At 44.1% G+C, this 17012-nt stretch overlaps 1 protein-coding gene across 3 annotated transcripts in view; it reads right to left on the reverse strand.

The window, feature by feature from the left end:
• Positions 1-17012, reverse strand: part of plod2 (procollagen-lysine, 2-oxoglutarate 5-dioxygenase 2) — a 149616-nt gene that overhangs the window by 62819 nt on the left and 69785 nt on the right. For all 3 annotated transcript variants that reach the window (XM_080185964.1, XM_080185963.1, XM_080185965.1), the window contains exons 4-6: positions 14143-14306; positions 5157-5269; positions 4901-4964 (exon numbers count right to left, since the gene is read on the reverse strand). In XM_080185964.1, the coding sequence (XP_080042090.1) occupies positions 4901-4964; positions 5157-5269; positions 14143-14306 (341 nt within the window). The remainder of the gene's footprint in view (positions 1-4900; positions 4965-5156; positions 5270-14142; positions 14307-17012) is intronic.

The raw sequence follows: 17012 nt of genomic DNA on the forward strand, positions 1-17012 counted from the left end.
GGTTAGGTTGATTGGCCATGCTAAGTAATTACCCCTTAGTGTCCATGGTAGCGGAGGTTAGAGGATTAGTGGGTATAATATTGTAGGGATATGGGGGTAAGGCCTGGGTGGGATTGTGTTCGGCGCAGACTCAATGGGCTGAAGGGCCTCTTTCTGCACCGTAGGGTTCTATGATTCTATGAAAAGTGACTCAAGCTGGGAATCAAACCTGGTGCTGTGAGGCAGTAGTGCTAACCACTGTGCCATCCCTTCAGAAGTCTTCTTGAACTGCTGTTTTCTAGATGGTGCAGGCCCACCCACAGCGTTGTTAAAAAAGGAGTTCCTGGAGTTTGATCCAAAAATGGTGAAGCAACACTGATATAATTCTCACCAGGATTCTGTATGGCTTGGACAGGATCTTGCAGATGGTGGTATTCAGTTACATCTGCTGCCCTTGTCCTTCTACATGGTGAAGGTCAGGGCTTTGGAAGGTGCTGTCAAAACAGGCTTGGTGAGTTGCTGCAGTGCGTCTTTGTAAATGGTACACACTACTGCAGGTATACATCAGTGGTGGAGGGAGTGAACATTTAAGGTGGTCAATGGAAGCCAACCAAGTGGACTGCCTTCTCCTGGATGTTATTGGTCTTCTTGTGTTCCTGGAGCTGCATTCATGCAGGCAACTGGGGAACATTCCATTACATACCTGACGTGTGCCTTGTAGTCAGGTTCTGGGGAGTCAGGAGGTTAACCTGCTCTTTTAGCCACAGTTTTTATATGACTGGTCCAGTTAAGTTTCTGGTCAATGGCAACCTCCAAGATGTTGATGGTGGAGATTCAGTCAAGACATTGACGTAGAATGATGATTAAGTGATTTTGTTTGGAGATAGTCATTGCCTGGCACTTGAGGAGCGAATGTAACTTGCCACTTGTCACCCCAAGCTGAAATATTAGCCAGGTCTTGCTGCAGGCAGACATGATCAGCTTGATACCCGAGGGGTTATGAATGGAACTGAATATCATCAGCATACATTCACAAATCTTGACCTTGTGATGGAGAGAGGATCATTCATGAAGATTCCTGGGCTTAGGATACTGCCTTGACGCAGTGATGTCCACTGGCCTCCAATCATTAGCATCCTTTGTGTGAGATGTGACTCTAATGAGTGCAGACTTTTCCCTCTGATTTCTATTGACTTCAACTTTGCCAAGGCTGCTGACACCACAATTGGTCAAACGGTACCTTGATGTCCAGGGCAGTTACACTCACATCACCTCTTGAATTCAACATTTTTGTCCATAGTATGCATGGCGGTGACCCTGTCTATTGGCTGAGAATTTGGAGGTGAGTCTTCCTGGGATACTATGAATGGACTCAAGCAGTCATCAGACATCAGTTACCGGAGGTCAAGGCTATCAGCCTCATGGGGCAGGATGTCCCCAGAGCTGCCAGTCGATAGAGAAGGCTGGTAACTGTCTAGTCCCAGCTGCAGCTCTGGAAGCTGTGGCCACCGAACTCTGACATGGAGTCATGGTGCAGAAAATACTGTGAGTTAACTAAAATACCAGCAGAAATAAGGGCAATAGAGGGTCATCTATTATCAACTCTGATAAGATACCAATTCTAAGTGATGGGCACAGTACCTGTTGCCGTCCTACCTAATTTTACACCCCCTTTCCCTCACCCTCAATATTATCAGCTATTTCTGTGCAGGGCATCAAATAGGAGTCCATCTGTTCACCAAAGTTGGAATGAAGTCTGGAACGGAGTTGCCCAAATGGGAACCAAACTAAGCATCAGCTGTTGACGAGTAGGTGCTGCCGGGAAGGTAATGGAAGCAGATACGATAGTGACATTTAAGGGGCATCTTGACAAATAATGAATAGGGTGGGAATGGAGAGATACGGTCCCTGGAAGGGTAGGGGGTTTTAGTTCAGTCAGGCAGCATGGTCAGTGCAGGCTTGGAGGGCCGAAGGGCTTGTTCCATTGCTGTAATTTTCCTTGTTCTTCATATCAACGGATCTCCTCCACCGCTTTCTTGTTGTCTGAAGACAGGCTGATAGGCCAAAAATTGGCGAGGTCGGATTTGTCCTGTTTTGTTCCACTGTGGATAGGTCACACCTGACTGGATTATAAACTATACACATTTCAAAATGATCATATTTAAATCTCTTAATTAGCAAGAATGATTTTATCAAACAAGGACAAAGGATTTGTTTAGGGTTTTCTTTTTTTAAACAACGGTATTCTTCTGTTCCAACACTGCACCTCCCTCAAATGTATTAGGGGAGATGATGGCCTCATGGTATTATCACTAGACTATTAATCCAGAAAGTGTTCTGGGGACCCGGGTTCGAATCCTACCATGGCAGATAGTGGAATTTGAAATCAATAAAAAATAACTTGAATCTACTGATGACCATGAAACCATTGTTGGAAAAACCCATCTGGTTCATTAATGTCTTTTAGGGAAGGGAATCTGCCACCTTTACCTGGCCTACATGTGACTCCAGAGCCATAGCAATGTGGTTGACTCTCAACTGCCCTCTGAAATGGTCTAGCAAGCCACCAGCTTCAAGGGCAACTAAGGATGGGCAATAAATGCTGGCCAGACAGAGGCACCCATTTCCCACAAATTAATTTTATAAAATCTAAGAGATCAGGGCAGAAATCTATTAAGAGGTTTGTTTAATTTTACCACTCAACAACAACCCTTGAAGTTGTCGCAGCATAGTTTTCCTAACCCTTTTCATAACCTCTAGCTGACAACCGAGTAAGTCAGTGTCAGGAAACTGAGGTAGTTTTAAATCACCTATATCTGTATTTGTGGGTATTAGAGGAAATAGATTTAAGTCAGTTCAATTTTGCGTTTCTATATTTGAAAGGGTTAATGACTTCAGTTGGGTTTAGATGCATGCGTGGGAGTGAGGATGTACAGCACGAAAGCAAACGGACTGAAAAGAAAACTAGGTTGCTACTTAGCAACCAGAGGTCACCTTAGAACAAAAAGAACTTGTGAGTTAGTTGAAAGCTAGAACTAGGAGAAGCTGAACAGAATCAGGGAGCTGCGGAGAGCAGGAACAAAGAAGCAAAGAACAAAACGCTGAACAACAAGATGTCTAGGAGAATTCAAGTTAAAAAAAAACTGAGAAATTGTTCTCAGTTGAAGTGATCGTGGCAAGAACCAGATTTAAAGTCAGCTGAGTGAGAGGCCAGGCATCCAAGGTAAATCTAAAGCTTGCTGACATCTTAATACAGCCTGTGAAACAATAATGCTGTGTTGGCATGGTTGGGCATCTGAGAGATTGTCTGGAAGCTTGAATGCAATCCAAGGCTGAGGAATACTGAAGGGAGAGACTGAAATCCTGGAAGAGGATCCTTGGTGAAAACATTTGAGAGAAAACATTGATTGGGAGGAGATTCAAAGATGTATCTTTTCAAGAGTGGAGTTTGGAAACAGTCATGTAGAACCCAGAGTTCCAGTTGGCTTAGAGTGTGACAAGCGCCTGGGGGGGTTTGATGAGAAATACAGAGAATTTGTTTTGGGTGGCATCTATCACATGGTTTCAGAATGTGGTTTATATGGACTGTGTACTTACTGAGAACATTAGAATACAAGATATCTTTTGTAACTTCTATAATCCTTTCAAATCTATGCACATCTGTAAAGATATAGCTGGGATGAAGGAATAGTGTGCTATAGTTAACATTTTATGTTTAATAAATGTTTTATTCTTTTGTTAAAAGTTAACTGGCAGCCCTAATTCTGTCAGTCCACATCACTATACAAGTTCTGATTTGTTGAATTGAGCTTCCATCCTGGGGTCTAACTGTCCGGTAATGACATCAGCTGGGACCAGAACATCAGTTATAATTCTTTTACCATGCGGCGTAATCAAAGTTAACTCAGTCTGAATAGAATCTGAGCCCAGAAATAAATCTATGACAAATTTAGTCTGACACAATAGTTAAGAAAGGCCAATGCCTCTACTTTCTCAGAAGACGAAGGAAATTTGGCATGTCAGCTACGACTCTCACCAACTTTCACAAATGCACCATAGAAAGCATTCTTCCTAGTCGTATCACAGCTTGTTTTGGCTCCTGCTCTGTCCAAAACTGTAAGGAACTACAAAAGATTGTGAATGTAGCCCAATCCATCAAGCAAACCAGCCTTCCATCCATTGACTCTGTCTATACTTCCCGCTGCCTCGGCAAAGCAGCCAGCATAATTCAGGACCTCATGCATCCCAGACATTCTCTCTTCCACCTTCTTCCTTCAGGAAGAAAACACAAAAGTCTGAGGTCACGGACCGACTGACTCAAGAACAGCTTCTTCCCTGCTGCTGTCAGACTTTTGAATGGACTTATCTTGCATTAAGCTGATCTTTCTTTACATCCTAGCTATGACTGTAACACTACATTCTGCACTCTCTCATTTCCTTCTCTATGAATGGTATGTTTTGTCTGTATAGCATGCAGGAAACAATACTTTTCACTATATGTTAGTCCATGTGACAATAATAAATCAAATCAAATTAAAGTTGCTTAAGTTAAAAAGAATCAAAGAGAAAAAGTCATCAACACGTTAAAAACATCACTACAGAACCAGTAAAAGGGGAAATGAATGCATTTTTTAAATGTGTTTTTTGATGGGATGTGGAGGTTGCAACATTTATTGACCATCCCTAACTACCCCCAAGAACCGCTGCAGTCCATGGTCAATTATAAAACACAGTTTATTAAAACGAGTTACAAATCACTTTAGTAACTTCAACTGATTACTGAGAACATGACATGTACTGCTATGGTTCTTCGGGTAAGTGTTAAGTGGCAGAGAAACATAACAGGAATGCATTGACGTATCAATACTCGCAGCTCACAAACATGAGGCACTGATTTCCCCAGCAGAAGGTCAGAGCTTACCTACAGCCCCATTCAAGTTTTGGAAAATTTTGCTTTTGTGATCCAGAGTTATGTTGAGAGAAAGCTAGAAGAATACAAAAAAGGAAAATTAGTCTTAAAAAAACATCATGCGCCAAAGCAATTCTGACACATGCTTTTCAGTGTCTGGAAAATCGCCTGAAGGGCAACCAACTGTTATGGAACTATCATTAACACAAAACAATGAGATCATTTAGAACCTTACGCCCTTATCATCTCGTTCTCATAATTTACTTACTCGCTGCAAAGCATCCACATAGATTTTAGTGTAGAAGAGCTGGTCATCATCGTTATCTTGCAGATGCCATTTCTCTACAATGCGATTTAGAGAAGAAGCATAACCAATGATACCTGGAATAAAAAGGTTACAATGATTGCAGCACAAAGTCACCCACAGAAATGAAGCAGTCAAAAAGGCGTCTATAGCTTTGCACAAAACAGTTGAGAATCTACACGGTGGAAATGGGACAATATCATCTTATTGACCTACTTGCAAAATTTTATGACCAGAAGCTGTACATCTAAAAAAGTTATGTACCCTCAATTTGCATTCTTTTTTTCAGACATGACTGGGCAATTTCTTCAAACACCCTGTCTGATCACCACACTTGTATGTAACCATACTCCACTCACTGAATTTTGTTAGAGAAATTATCCTTGCTTTTTTCAGGAGATGTTTCTAAATTTTCTGACTGCAATTTTGCTTGCTGTAATCCATGGATACTCTCTTTAAGTAGACACTGTAGACTGTTGTAGTGTGCTATTTGAGCACCATGGCTGGGATTTTCCAGTCCTGTTCATTATGGGATCCGAAATTCCCTCCCCAATGAACCTCAGGCTGCTCTGTCAAAACCTGCCTGCGGAGAGTTCTGCCCTGTTTGCGAATTAATGGACTTCACACACTGTTAAATACATTGCTTGCTGTGAGCCTTCCTCATCGCCAACTCAGTGGCTGACAGAGTGCTGTAATGAGACACACTGCAGTTTTGTTGGTGGGTTGTAGCAACCCAAAGGTTTCATGAATAAATGTAATAAAAGTTTATTTATTAGTCACAAGTCGGCTTACATTAACATTGCAATGGAGTTACTGTGAAAATCCCCTAGTCGCCACACTCCGGCGCCTGTTCGGGTACACTGAGGGAGAATTTAGCACGGCCAATGCACCTAACCAGCACATCTTACGAGCTGTGAGAGGAAACCAGAGCACCCAGAGGAAACACATGCAGACATGGGGAGAATGTGCAGACTTTGCACAGACAGTGCCCCAAGACAGGAATCAAACCTGGGTCCCTGGCATTGTGAGGCAGCAGTGTTAACTAAAATGCGTGCAATTACTCAACTATGTAATCCATGAGATGCCAGGTTAAAAATTCATGTCTGCTGAATTGGCTGATCTCAGCTTGGACAATGTTTGGGACACTGCAATTGAATGTAGATGTGAGCTTCTCTTAGAGAATAACATCTTGTCTTTGCATCAGGTAAGTTTCTATCTAAACTTTACACCAGGAACTCAGCATGTTCATTGTGCCTCCACTCCTTTCAACAACCCCTAAGTTTACCTAAGAAAGGCTCCTTTAAAGAGCACATTACAATATTTTGGAAAGACTATTAAAAAGAATTTTTACAAAATACAACAAAGAGTGTTCATAGAATCCCCACAGTGCAGGAAGAGACCATTCAGCTCATTGTGCTGGCACTGACAACAAACTCACCCAGGCCTTATCCCCATAACCTCACATATTTACCCTGCTAATCCCCCTGACACTAAGGGGCAATTTATTAGCATGACTAGCCCACTTAACTAGCATATCTTTGGACTGCAGGAGGAAACCGAAGCAACCGGAGGAAACTTACATGGCGAAAAACTGCAGCATGCGACGGTGCAGAGGGACCTCGGGGTCCTTGTGCATGAGTCGCAAAAACCCAGCCTGCAGCTGCAGCAGGTGGTCAGGAAGGCGAATGGGATGCTGGCCTTCATAGCGAGGGGGATTGAATATAAAAGTAGGGAGGTCTTGCTGCAACTGTACAGGGCACTGGTGAGGCCGCAGCTGGAGTACTGTGTGCAGTTTTGGTCGCCGCACTTACGCAAGGATATTTTGGCCTTGGAGGGAGTGCAGAGGAGGTTTACTAGGCTGATACCGGAGTTGAGGGGGTGAACTATGAGGAGAGGCTGAATAAACTTGGCTTGTACTCGTTAGAGTTTAGAAGAATGAGGGGAGATCTCATTGAGACATATAAGATGATGAATGGGATGGATAGGATAGAGGTGGAGAGGCTCTTCCCGCTCAGAAAGGATAGTAGGACTAGAGGGCACAGCCTCAAGATAAAGGGGGGGGCGGTTTAGAACGGAGTTGAGGGGGAACTTCTTCACTCAAAGGGTGGTGAATCTCTGGAATTCTCTGCCCGTTGAAGTGGTGGAGGCTGCCTCACTAAATATATTTAAGACGTGGGTTGATAGGTTTTTGATAAGCGAGGGGATTAAGGGTTATGGGGAGAGGGCAGGAAGGTGGAACTGAGACACGACAGATCAGCCATGATCTTATTGAATGGAGGGACAGGCTCAAAGGGCTAGATGGCCTACTCCTGCTCCTATTTCTTATGTTCTTAATCCCCCTGACACTAAGGGGCAATTTATTAGCATGACTAGCCCACTTAACTAGCGTAACTTTGGAATGCGGGAGGAAACCGGAGCACCCGAAGGATACACATGCAGACACAGAGATAACGTGCAAACTCCACATGGGCAGTCACCCGAGGCCAGAATTGAACCCAAGTCCCTGGCGCTGTGAGGCAGCAGTGCTAACCACTGTGCCGCTCTACATCTCCTCAAGAGAAATGCAGTGAATGGGGGATGGTTCCATACAAATTATTTGCGTAAAATTGATTCACTTAGAGCAGAGCTGCTGTGCGCAGGCATGATTTAAGAAGAAACTGCCCAATCATTTACACTCAGGTTGGCAATCGAGGCAATGAGGAGTTTTGGGGGAACATGTAGCTGGAGTGACCCATTCAATAAACTGCCACCGAATGATCAGGGAGCTACACAGTGGCTGCAGAGTGTTATTCTGGAATATAGCCACCTTATCTTGTACACTGTTAACCATTAGCTTTATTGCTGCAGACGTTATATACTGTCAGCTGTTTGCCACATTTAGAGAGGCGGATTGTAAATCTGCTCCTGTCTGAGTGGGAAATCAAGGCTGCTGGCTTTCAGCTACTCTCAAATGTCGAGCTGCTCATTTTAATGAGGGGCAAATTTTTGATCAAGGTATCAAGAATGCTAAGATTAATCAACGTTGGCATTTTATCACTGTGTGCTAATGGAAATCAAAGCACTGCACCAATCGAAATCAAAACACCCTGTTTGAGTTAATTGTAATGAGGCTGCATCACACTGTGACTGGGGATGCTCGGCCTGGGCCCTGGCATTTAACCAGTAACTTTATGAAATTTGCCCACATCTCCATACGATCTGGAATGTCTGCAGCAACTTCTCCCTGTAAGGTTTTGCGAGTGGCTGAGTAAAAGCTCATACTGAAGCTTCGGAGTCATGCCAAAGATCTGAGATACAGCGTAGGCCAGCAGCTGGGCTAAATCACTTGAAAGAAACATGAAGGATTCGCAGCATCTCGGTGGTTGCAGTAACTCCAGTAAGGCAGCGAGCACTGCTTCTAATCTCCTCGCGTTTCTCTGTGTGTTTTTTTTAAGAAAAGTCTGTTTTGCAGGGTAGCACGGTGGCACGGTGGCTAGTGCCGCTGCCCCACAGTGCCAAGGACCTAGATTCGATGAGTCTGTCTGTGTAGAGTTTTCATATTCTCCCCATGTCTGCGTGGGTTTCCTTTGGGTGCTCCGGTTTCCTCCCATAGTCCGAAAGACTTGCTGGTTAGATGCACTGGTCATGCTAAATTCTCCCTCAATGTACCCAAACAGGTGCTGGAGTGTGGCAACTCGGGGATTTTCACAGTAACTTCATTGCAGTGTTAACGTAAGCCAACTTGTGACACTAATTAATAAACTTAAAAGTCGGCATCCTCTTTTGCTGGTCAGTTTTGTAGGAACAAAGGCCCTGTTTTCATTGGCACACCCGCCTGGGCACTGGGGAGGGAGAGGCTCGCGGAACGGCATTCTCCATTAGACTGGGTGCAATCTTATGAGCCTTGGTTGCGCATGTTAGTAAAATTCCAGTCAAAGTCACATTCATGACATATTCCCTGTTTAGGATGGTGTTCTTCCCAGGATCTCATTCCAACGTGGAATCATTCAGGTGCACACTACAATCTCCGAGACAATGCGTACAGTAAATATGGCTACCTTTCTAATGTCAACTAAGAACAGCAAGCATCCATCCAAAAAAAAAAATTATTGGAGGCTCAAAATGATTAAATGGATCCCTTAGTTCTTTAGGTGTTAAAATACTGAGAGACATTATTTCGAAAACACAGATAAATTAGTGCTGAGGGGAGCAGGAAATTATAAAACGACACAGACTAAACATATAGTCAAGAAGTCATCGTGTTTCTGGACAAATAATCCACAATAGTAGAGTTCAAGTCCCATTAAATTTAGTTTTAAAAGAAAGGAAATATAAAACTGGTGTCGAGAGAAGTAACCATAAAGCTGTCAGATTGTTGGAAGGAACTAAAACAAAAGCAAAATACTGCAGATGCTGGAAATCTGAAATAAAATGATTTGCTGGGCAAACGCAGCAGGTCTGGCAGTGTCCATGGAGAGATTTAAACTTCTGACTCTGTGTGACTTTATGGACAGGATTTTCCCATCCTGCCCGCCACAGGAATCATAATGAGCGGGACACGGGCCATGCAAAGGTCCATTGACCTTGGGCCGGATTTTCCAGCTTTGGGGTGAGTGTGGTTGGAAAATCCCATCCTATAAAACTATCTGATTGCTATTTTGGGAAGAAGCTTTGCCATCATCCGGCCTACAGTAAGTTCATGCCCTACATGAGCGCTGTTCACTCTTAGTTCCTCTGTAACATGGCTGAGAAAGGCACTCTTCTGTATAAAAACACAGACTGCAGTTGTTCGAAAAAATGATTCACCATCACCTACTCAGGGAAACGAAGGGTGCTTTTAATTTTTTAAATTCGGGACATGTGGGTACCAGTGTTGGTATAGCCAGCATTTCATAGAACCCCTACAGTGCAGGAGGTGGTCATTCGGCCCATCAAATCTGCACAATCCCACCCAGGCCCTATTCCCCTTACCCCACAAATTTACCCTACTAATCCCCTGACATTAAGGGGCAATTTGGCACGGCCAATCTACCTAACCTGCACATCTTTGGACTGTGGGAGGAAACCACAGCACCTGGAGGAAACCCATGCTGACACGGGGGGAAACTGCAAACTCCACACAAACAGTGGCCTGAGGCAGGAATTGAACCCAGGTCCCCGGTGCTATGAAGCAGCAACATTAACCATTGTGCTACTGTGCCGCCTGTGCCTGCCATTGAACTGAGTGGCTTACTAGGCCATTTCAGAGAGTGGTTAAGAGTCAACCACTTTGCAGCGAGTCTGCATGTCGACAGCCCGGGTAAGGATGGCAGATTTCCTTCAGCAATGCACATTAGTCGACGAGATGGATTTTTACAGCAATCAATAATGATTCTGGAGGCCAGTTTTCAATTCTAGATTTTACTGAGTCACTTTCCCTTCCACCAGCTGCCATAATGGGATTTGAACCCATGTCCCGAACTCACTAACCTGGGACTCTGGATTAGGGGTGGCACAGTGGTTAGCACTGCTGCCTCACAGTGCCAGGGACATGGTTTCAATTCCGGCCTCAGGTTAATGCCTGCGTGTGGAGTTGCATGTTCTCCTTGTGTCTGCGTGGGTTTTCTGCGGGTGCTCCGGTTTCCTCCCATAGTCCAAAGATGTGCAGATTTTGTTGATCGCTATGATAAATTGTCCATTAGTGTCAAACGAGCTTAGCAGGATAAATACATGGGGTTATGGAGGATAGAGCCTGGGTGGGATTGTGGCCGGTGCAGACTCAATGGGCTAAATGGCCTCCTTCTGCACTGTAGGGATTCTATGCTTACGAATCAAGTGACATGACAATTACGCCACCAGTCTCCACCTTCCCCACCACTGAGAAAATTCCACGGCATCAGGGAGGCAATGGACACTCGGTCTCTCCACTGCCCATCCCTCCCTTGCAATCCTCCAAGCACCCACTGCCTGCCGCCATGTTTCTGTGGCCTCCATTGAATTCTAACCCATGCATTAACAAGTTTGTTATTAAGCATGGAATGCAACTTATAAGCAGGCCTAAGGTGAGAATGTCTTCTCTGACAAAGGAGCTGATGACATTAAAGCAGATACCTGATGGACTAGAAGCTGTTAACCAGGCTAATTACATTTATAGTAAATGGAAGCGATCGTGAAGGCAATATAATTGTGGACCCTAACAGGTCAATATGACAATAATAACAGAATGATTAAAAGGGACTTGGAAGAATTAAGTGCAGTCTTTTGACTCATCATTGTTATTCTGATATTATTTTTATTTATCTTTTGTGTATTATGAAGGGCGTAGATCAAAAGTAGAAATAGTATAAGAATTGCGAGTGAGGTAGTATGTTAAGCTCATCGTGAGATCATTACTGAGATCGCGCTGATGGATTGTGAAGTAACAACTCAATGGGATTTCATGTACATTTCTTTGTTATTCTTTCACAGGGTGTGGATACTGCCAGCCAGTCCAGCAATTAATGCCCATTCCAAATTGCCCAGGAATAGGTGATGCAGGACGGTCTTCTCAAATCACTGAGCTCACGCAGTGCAGGAACATCCATAGTGTTAACACGGAATTCCAGGGTTTGACTCAGCGATAGTGAAGGAACGGCGATGTAGTTCCAAGTCAGAATTGGGCGTGGCTTAAAGGGGAATTTGCAGATGGTCATGATCCCATGCTGTCCTTCATATGTTCATAATGTAGGAGTTAAATTAGGCCATTCAGCCCATTGAGTCTGCTCTGCCTTCTGATCCTTTCTTAAGATGTTCACACTTAAGTCACTGTGCATGTCTTTGATTAAGAAAATCAGGGGGTATTTCCATCCTACATGCTCTCTTAAAATAATCTCTTAAAAGCAGTCTCCATCATCACTGAATTGACTGCACCTTTTGATTGTGCAAATATTATCATAGAATCCCTACAGTGCAGAAGGAGGCCATTTGGCCCATCGAGTCACGTTCATAAGGTATAGGATCAGAATTAGGCCATTTGGCCCATTGAGTCCGTTCCACCATTCATTCATGGCTGATTGCTCCTCATGGCTGCTTTGTCCTGGATGGTTTCAAGCTTCTTTAAATTCATCTGGGCAACTGGAGATTATTCCATCACACTCCTGACTTGAGCCTTGCAGGTGGTGGCTAGGCTTTGGGAAGTCAGGAAGTGAGCTACTGTCCACAGAATTTCCAGTCTTTAACCTGTTATTGTAACCACAGTATTTATATGGCCAGCCCAGTTCAGTTTCTGGTCAGTGGTAATTCTCAGGATATTTATTATGGGCAAGTTCAGCCGAAGTGTTGTCATTTAATGTTATGGGGGATGGTTAAGATGCTCTCTTGTTGGAGATGGTCTTTGCCTGGTTGTAAATTGCAAGTTACATTTGTCCACACAGCTGCCCAAGCCCAGGTCCTGCTGCATCTAAAAAAGTCATGAGTGGTGCTGAACACTGGGCAAACATCCCCACATTTGGAGGGAAGGTCTCTGAGAAAGATGACGATGGTGGGGCCTAGGATAGTACCTGAGGGACTCCTGCGGTGATGTTCCGGATTGAGATAATTGACGTCCAACAACCACAAGCATCTTCCCCTGTACTAGGTATAATTCCAACCTGTGGAGAGTTTCCCTCTGATTCCCATTGACTCCAGTTTTGCTGTGACACAGTCAAATGCTGCTTTGATGTCAAGAGCAGTCATTCTCACTTCACCTCTTGAGTTTAGCTCTTTGGTCGATGTTTGCGTCAAGACTATTCAGAGGTCAGGAGCTGAGTGGCTTTGAGGAACCCAAACAGAGCAGTGACCAGGCTATTGCTTGATAATACTGATTTGCTGTCTTTGAGAATGCTTCCACGTGACTGACAGCTTTATCCTGCTTGATTATATCACAGCTGCTCGATACAGCAAAATCCTCTTGACTTGGTGCGAGTTCAAACTAATTTCAGGAAAGGGAAGATCCACACTGAAAAGATCACTAGAGCTTTATCGGGAGCTTTCTTCAAAGTCAGTGACAAAGCTTCTTCCCCCTAGAAAACCAACTGGAGTTCACTTCAATCATAATTTTGTGTCAAAGCACAATCCTATTTATTTCTGTCACAAGTAGACTTACGTTAACACTGCAATGAAGTTACTGTGAAAATCCCCTAGTTGCCATACTCCGGCACCTGTTCGGGTACACTGAGGGAGAATTTAGCATGGCCAATGCACCTAACCAGCACGTCTATCAGACTGTGGGAGGAAATCGGAGAGAATGTGCAAACTCCACACAGACAGTGACCCAAGTTGGGGATCGATCCCAGGTCCCTGGCACTGAGAGGCAACAGTGCTAACCATTGTGCCACCATGCCTCAGGTATTCTCTTTTGAAAGTGGATTGGGAGAGAGAGGGTGGAAGTAGGTCTGTGAGACAACCTTTCCTCTTCACTCCAGCTCATTATTTTGATCCCAGTAAGCCAGGCATCTGCATGGCTGTAGCTTGTTCTCAGGTTTAAACCAATGCTTTTCTTCGACAACCTACTGGAACACATTCACATCATCAGTTTGCTATTGACCTGGTAGCAACATTCCAATCAGCAACCAACAGCATTTCGTGCAGAGTCGGAGAAGGAGCAATGCAAAGCTGGGCCTCGATTTTTACATTAAAAATACACCCAAGATATATTTTCAGGAAAAAATTAGACATTTTACTGCACATCAACAAAAACATTCAGCACTTTCACATCACTGCAAACACACAGCATTCAGTCAGATGTGGCTGCTGTTTTTAACTTTGTCTTCGAAAACTTCTGTTATTCAATTTGAAACAGCAGGATTACTTAAAGCCACTGGAATTCTCCAATTCGGGGAAACATTTTTCACAAACCTCTGACCGTCCCCTGGTTTTCTTCTATTTGTTCAATTTTTAGGCCAACCATTTCAGTCCTTACAAAGCATGAGGTGAGGTAATGTAATGTTTGCTCTGGCTCTGGAGCTGCTCTTACCTCCTGAATTAAGGAATCGTTTTCCACTGCGAACATTGGGATACTTGTCGGCGAGCCTGTTATCAGGCCAAATGAGCGCTTCAGCAGAGAATACCACCTTGTGATTGAACTGCTGGAACTTGCTCAGCAACTCTTCTGGACCACCAGCAAAGAGGACATCATAACTGGAAAACACAATGAGAGGGGTTCTCATTAACACTCTGGAGCGGACACACACGTACATTTTATGTCTTACCCAGTCCCTATGATTCCAACAAGAACATAAGAACATAAGAAATAGGAGCAGGAGTAGGCCAACTAGCCCTTCGAGCCTGCCCCGCCATTCAATAAGATCATGGCTGATCTGTCGTGGCTCAGTTCCACATTCCCGCCCTCTCCCCATAACCCTTAATCCCCTCTCTTATCAAAAACCCATCAACCCGCGTCTTAAAAATATTTAGCGAGGCAGCCTCCACCACTTCAACGGGCAGAGAATTCCAGAGATTCACCACCCTTTGAGTGAAGAAGTTCCTCCTCAACTCCGTTCTAAACCGTCCCCCCTTTATCTTGAGGCTATGCCCCCTAGTCCTACTATCCTTCCTGAGCGGGAAGAGTCTCTCCACCTCTATCCTATCCATCCCATTCATCATCTTATATGTCTCAATGAGATCTTCCCTCATTCTTCTAAACTCTAATGAGTACAAGCCTAATCTATTCAGCCTCTCCTCATAGCTCAACCCCCTCAACTCCGGCATCAGCCTAGTAAACCTCCTCTGCACTCCCTCCAAGGCTAAAATATCCTTGCGTAAGTACGGCGCCCAAAACTGCACACAGTACTCCAGCTGCGGCCTCACCAATGCCCTATATAGCCGCAGCAAGACCTCCCTACTTTTATATTCAATCCCCCTCGCGATGAAGGCCAGCATCCCATTCGCCTTCCTGATCACCTGCTGCACCTGCAAGCTGGGTTTTTGCGACTCATGCACAAGACTCAACAAGAGTCATACACCTCTGTATGATTTTGTGTTCCTAAATGATAAGGATAAGGATAGAGACCATCAAGCTCAAATGTTTCTCTACGTATTTTTGTAGTTTATAAATGAGTACAGGTAGCACAGTGGCCTCACAGGACCAGGAACCCAGATTCAATTCCAACCTTCGATGACTGTCTATGTGGGGTTTGCATGTTCTCCCCATGTTTGTGTGGGTATCCTCTGGGTGCTTCAGTTTCCTCCCACAGTCCTAAGATGTGTAGGTTAGGGGAATTAGAGGGGTAAATATGTGGGGTTGGGGAGCTAGGGCTTGGTAAGATGCTCTGTCAGAGACTCTGTGCAGACTCAATGGGCTGAATGGCCTCCTTCTGCACTTTAGGGATTTTATGATTCTATGACAGTTTTAATCTGCTTCCCCACTCTGTAAATTAGTGACTTATTAACACAGACAAAAATAATATTTCATAATTTTAATCACCTCAGTGAAACTTATTCTGATGCAGTAAAAATGTGATCACGGTCAATCTCGTGCAATGTGCCTACGGTGACTTTTGGATGGCTCAAAGGCATGCAGCGCGCACTAACCACATTGTCACCATCAAGCCGTGCACACAGGGATTGTTGGACTGTCCCACAACAGTGCAGCCAGTTCTCTGGGGCACAAGCTGCACATTGTAAAAATGGGTGTTTGCTTAACATGTGCAGCAGGGACCCAGGCTGCAAGGTGAAGGCAACATGACTCAGTGCAAACAAATGAACAAACCAGGGCTTTGTTGTTCTTTATGGCATGGCGCCAACGCAACAACTATCAGAGGGAGTGGCACAGATCATTTTTATGAGCCTTTCCATAACTTGTGCTGTAACATTCAAAAAAGGGCAAACTGCAAATGTGATTTATTTAGAAAAACAGAAACGTTGGCTACATACTCCTAGGATTTTCCATGTTAAGACAAGAGAAAGTCCCCATAGAGTTTTCAACAGCATTTTGTTCATGCAATGAATACTGCAATGCAGAGCATTCTTTGAGGATAGTGTACGAGACTCCAGTTACATTTCCTTCAGTTGAATGTGTTGTATGTTCAGTGTAACAGAACAGGGTATGTACATATACAGACAATTAAACAATTCTTCCTACATTGCATTTCCTCAACTTTCAATACAGAAGGATAGAATCTCTACAGTACAGAAGGAGGCCATTCAGCTCATCGAGTCTGTACCGAACAAAATCCAACTCAGGCCCTATTCCCGTACTTACCCTGCTAATCTCCCTAATACTAGGGGCAATTTAGCATGGCCAATCAACTTAACTTGCACACCTTTCGGACTGTGGGAGGAAACCGGAGCACCCGGAGGAAACCCACACAGACATGGGGTGAATGTGCAAACTCCACACAGACAGTGACCCGCAGCCGGAATTGAACCTGGATCCCTGGCGCTCTGAGGCAGCACTGCTAAATACTGCACCACCATACCGTCCAAAAACTGGAGGAACATCCGAAATACTGATTGGACCCGAAAACAAACCTGCAGATGCTCGGTATTTCATAACAGTGACTTTCACACACAACAGGAACATCTGTCAAAAACTTTAGTACAAATTTAACTTGTGATTCCATCTACTCCTTCCACCACTAACTGAACAAATCTTGTCATTCTGTTATGTACAAGCAGTTTCCTGGAGCAGTCTTAAACATCCAGAGTGTACTTCATCTGCATATTTCACAAAATAATTGGCACATTCGAATGCCTCGGATAAAATCTGATTACAGATAATGAGTCATTTTCATTTTCCTCAGAGGTGGTTACGCTGCAGATCAGGAAAGGAATGTTACAGCTTGGCAGCATTTCCTATCCTTCCAGTAAATCCTTTGCCCCTTCCATTGTCCAAATCACTCTGGA

The sequence above is a fragment of the Carcharhinus amblyrhynchos genome, chromosome 3 (assembly GCF_965287045.1).
Source record: "Carcharhinus amblyrhynchos chromosome 3, sCarAmb.v2.hapA, whole genome shotgun sequence".
In the NCBI taxonomy this organism is placed as follows: domain Eukaryota; kingdom Metazoa; phylum Chordata; class Chondrichthyes; order Carcharhiniformes; family Carcharhinidae; genus Carcharhinus; species Carcharhinus amblyrhynchos.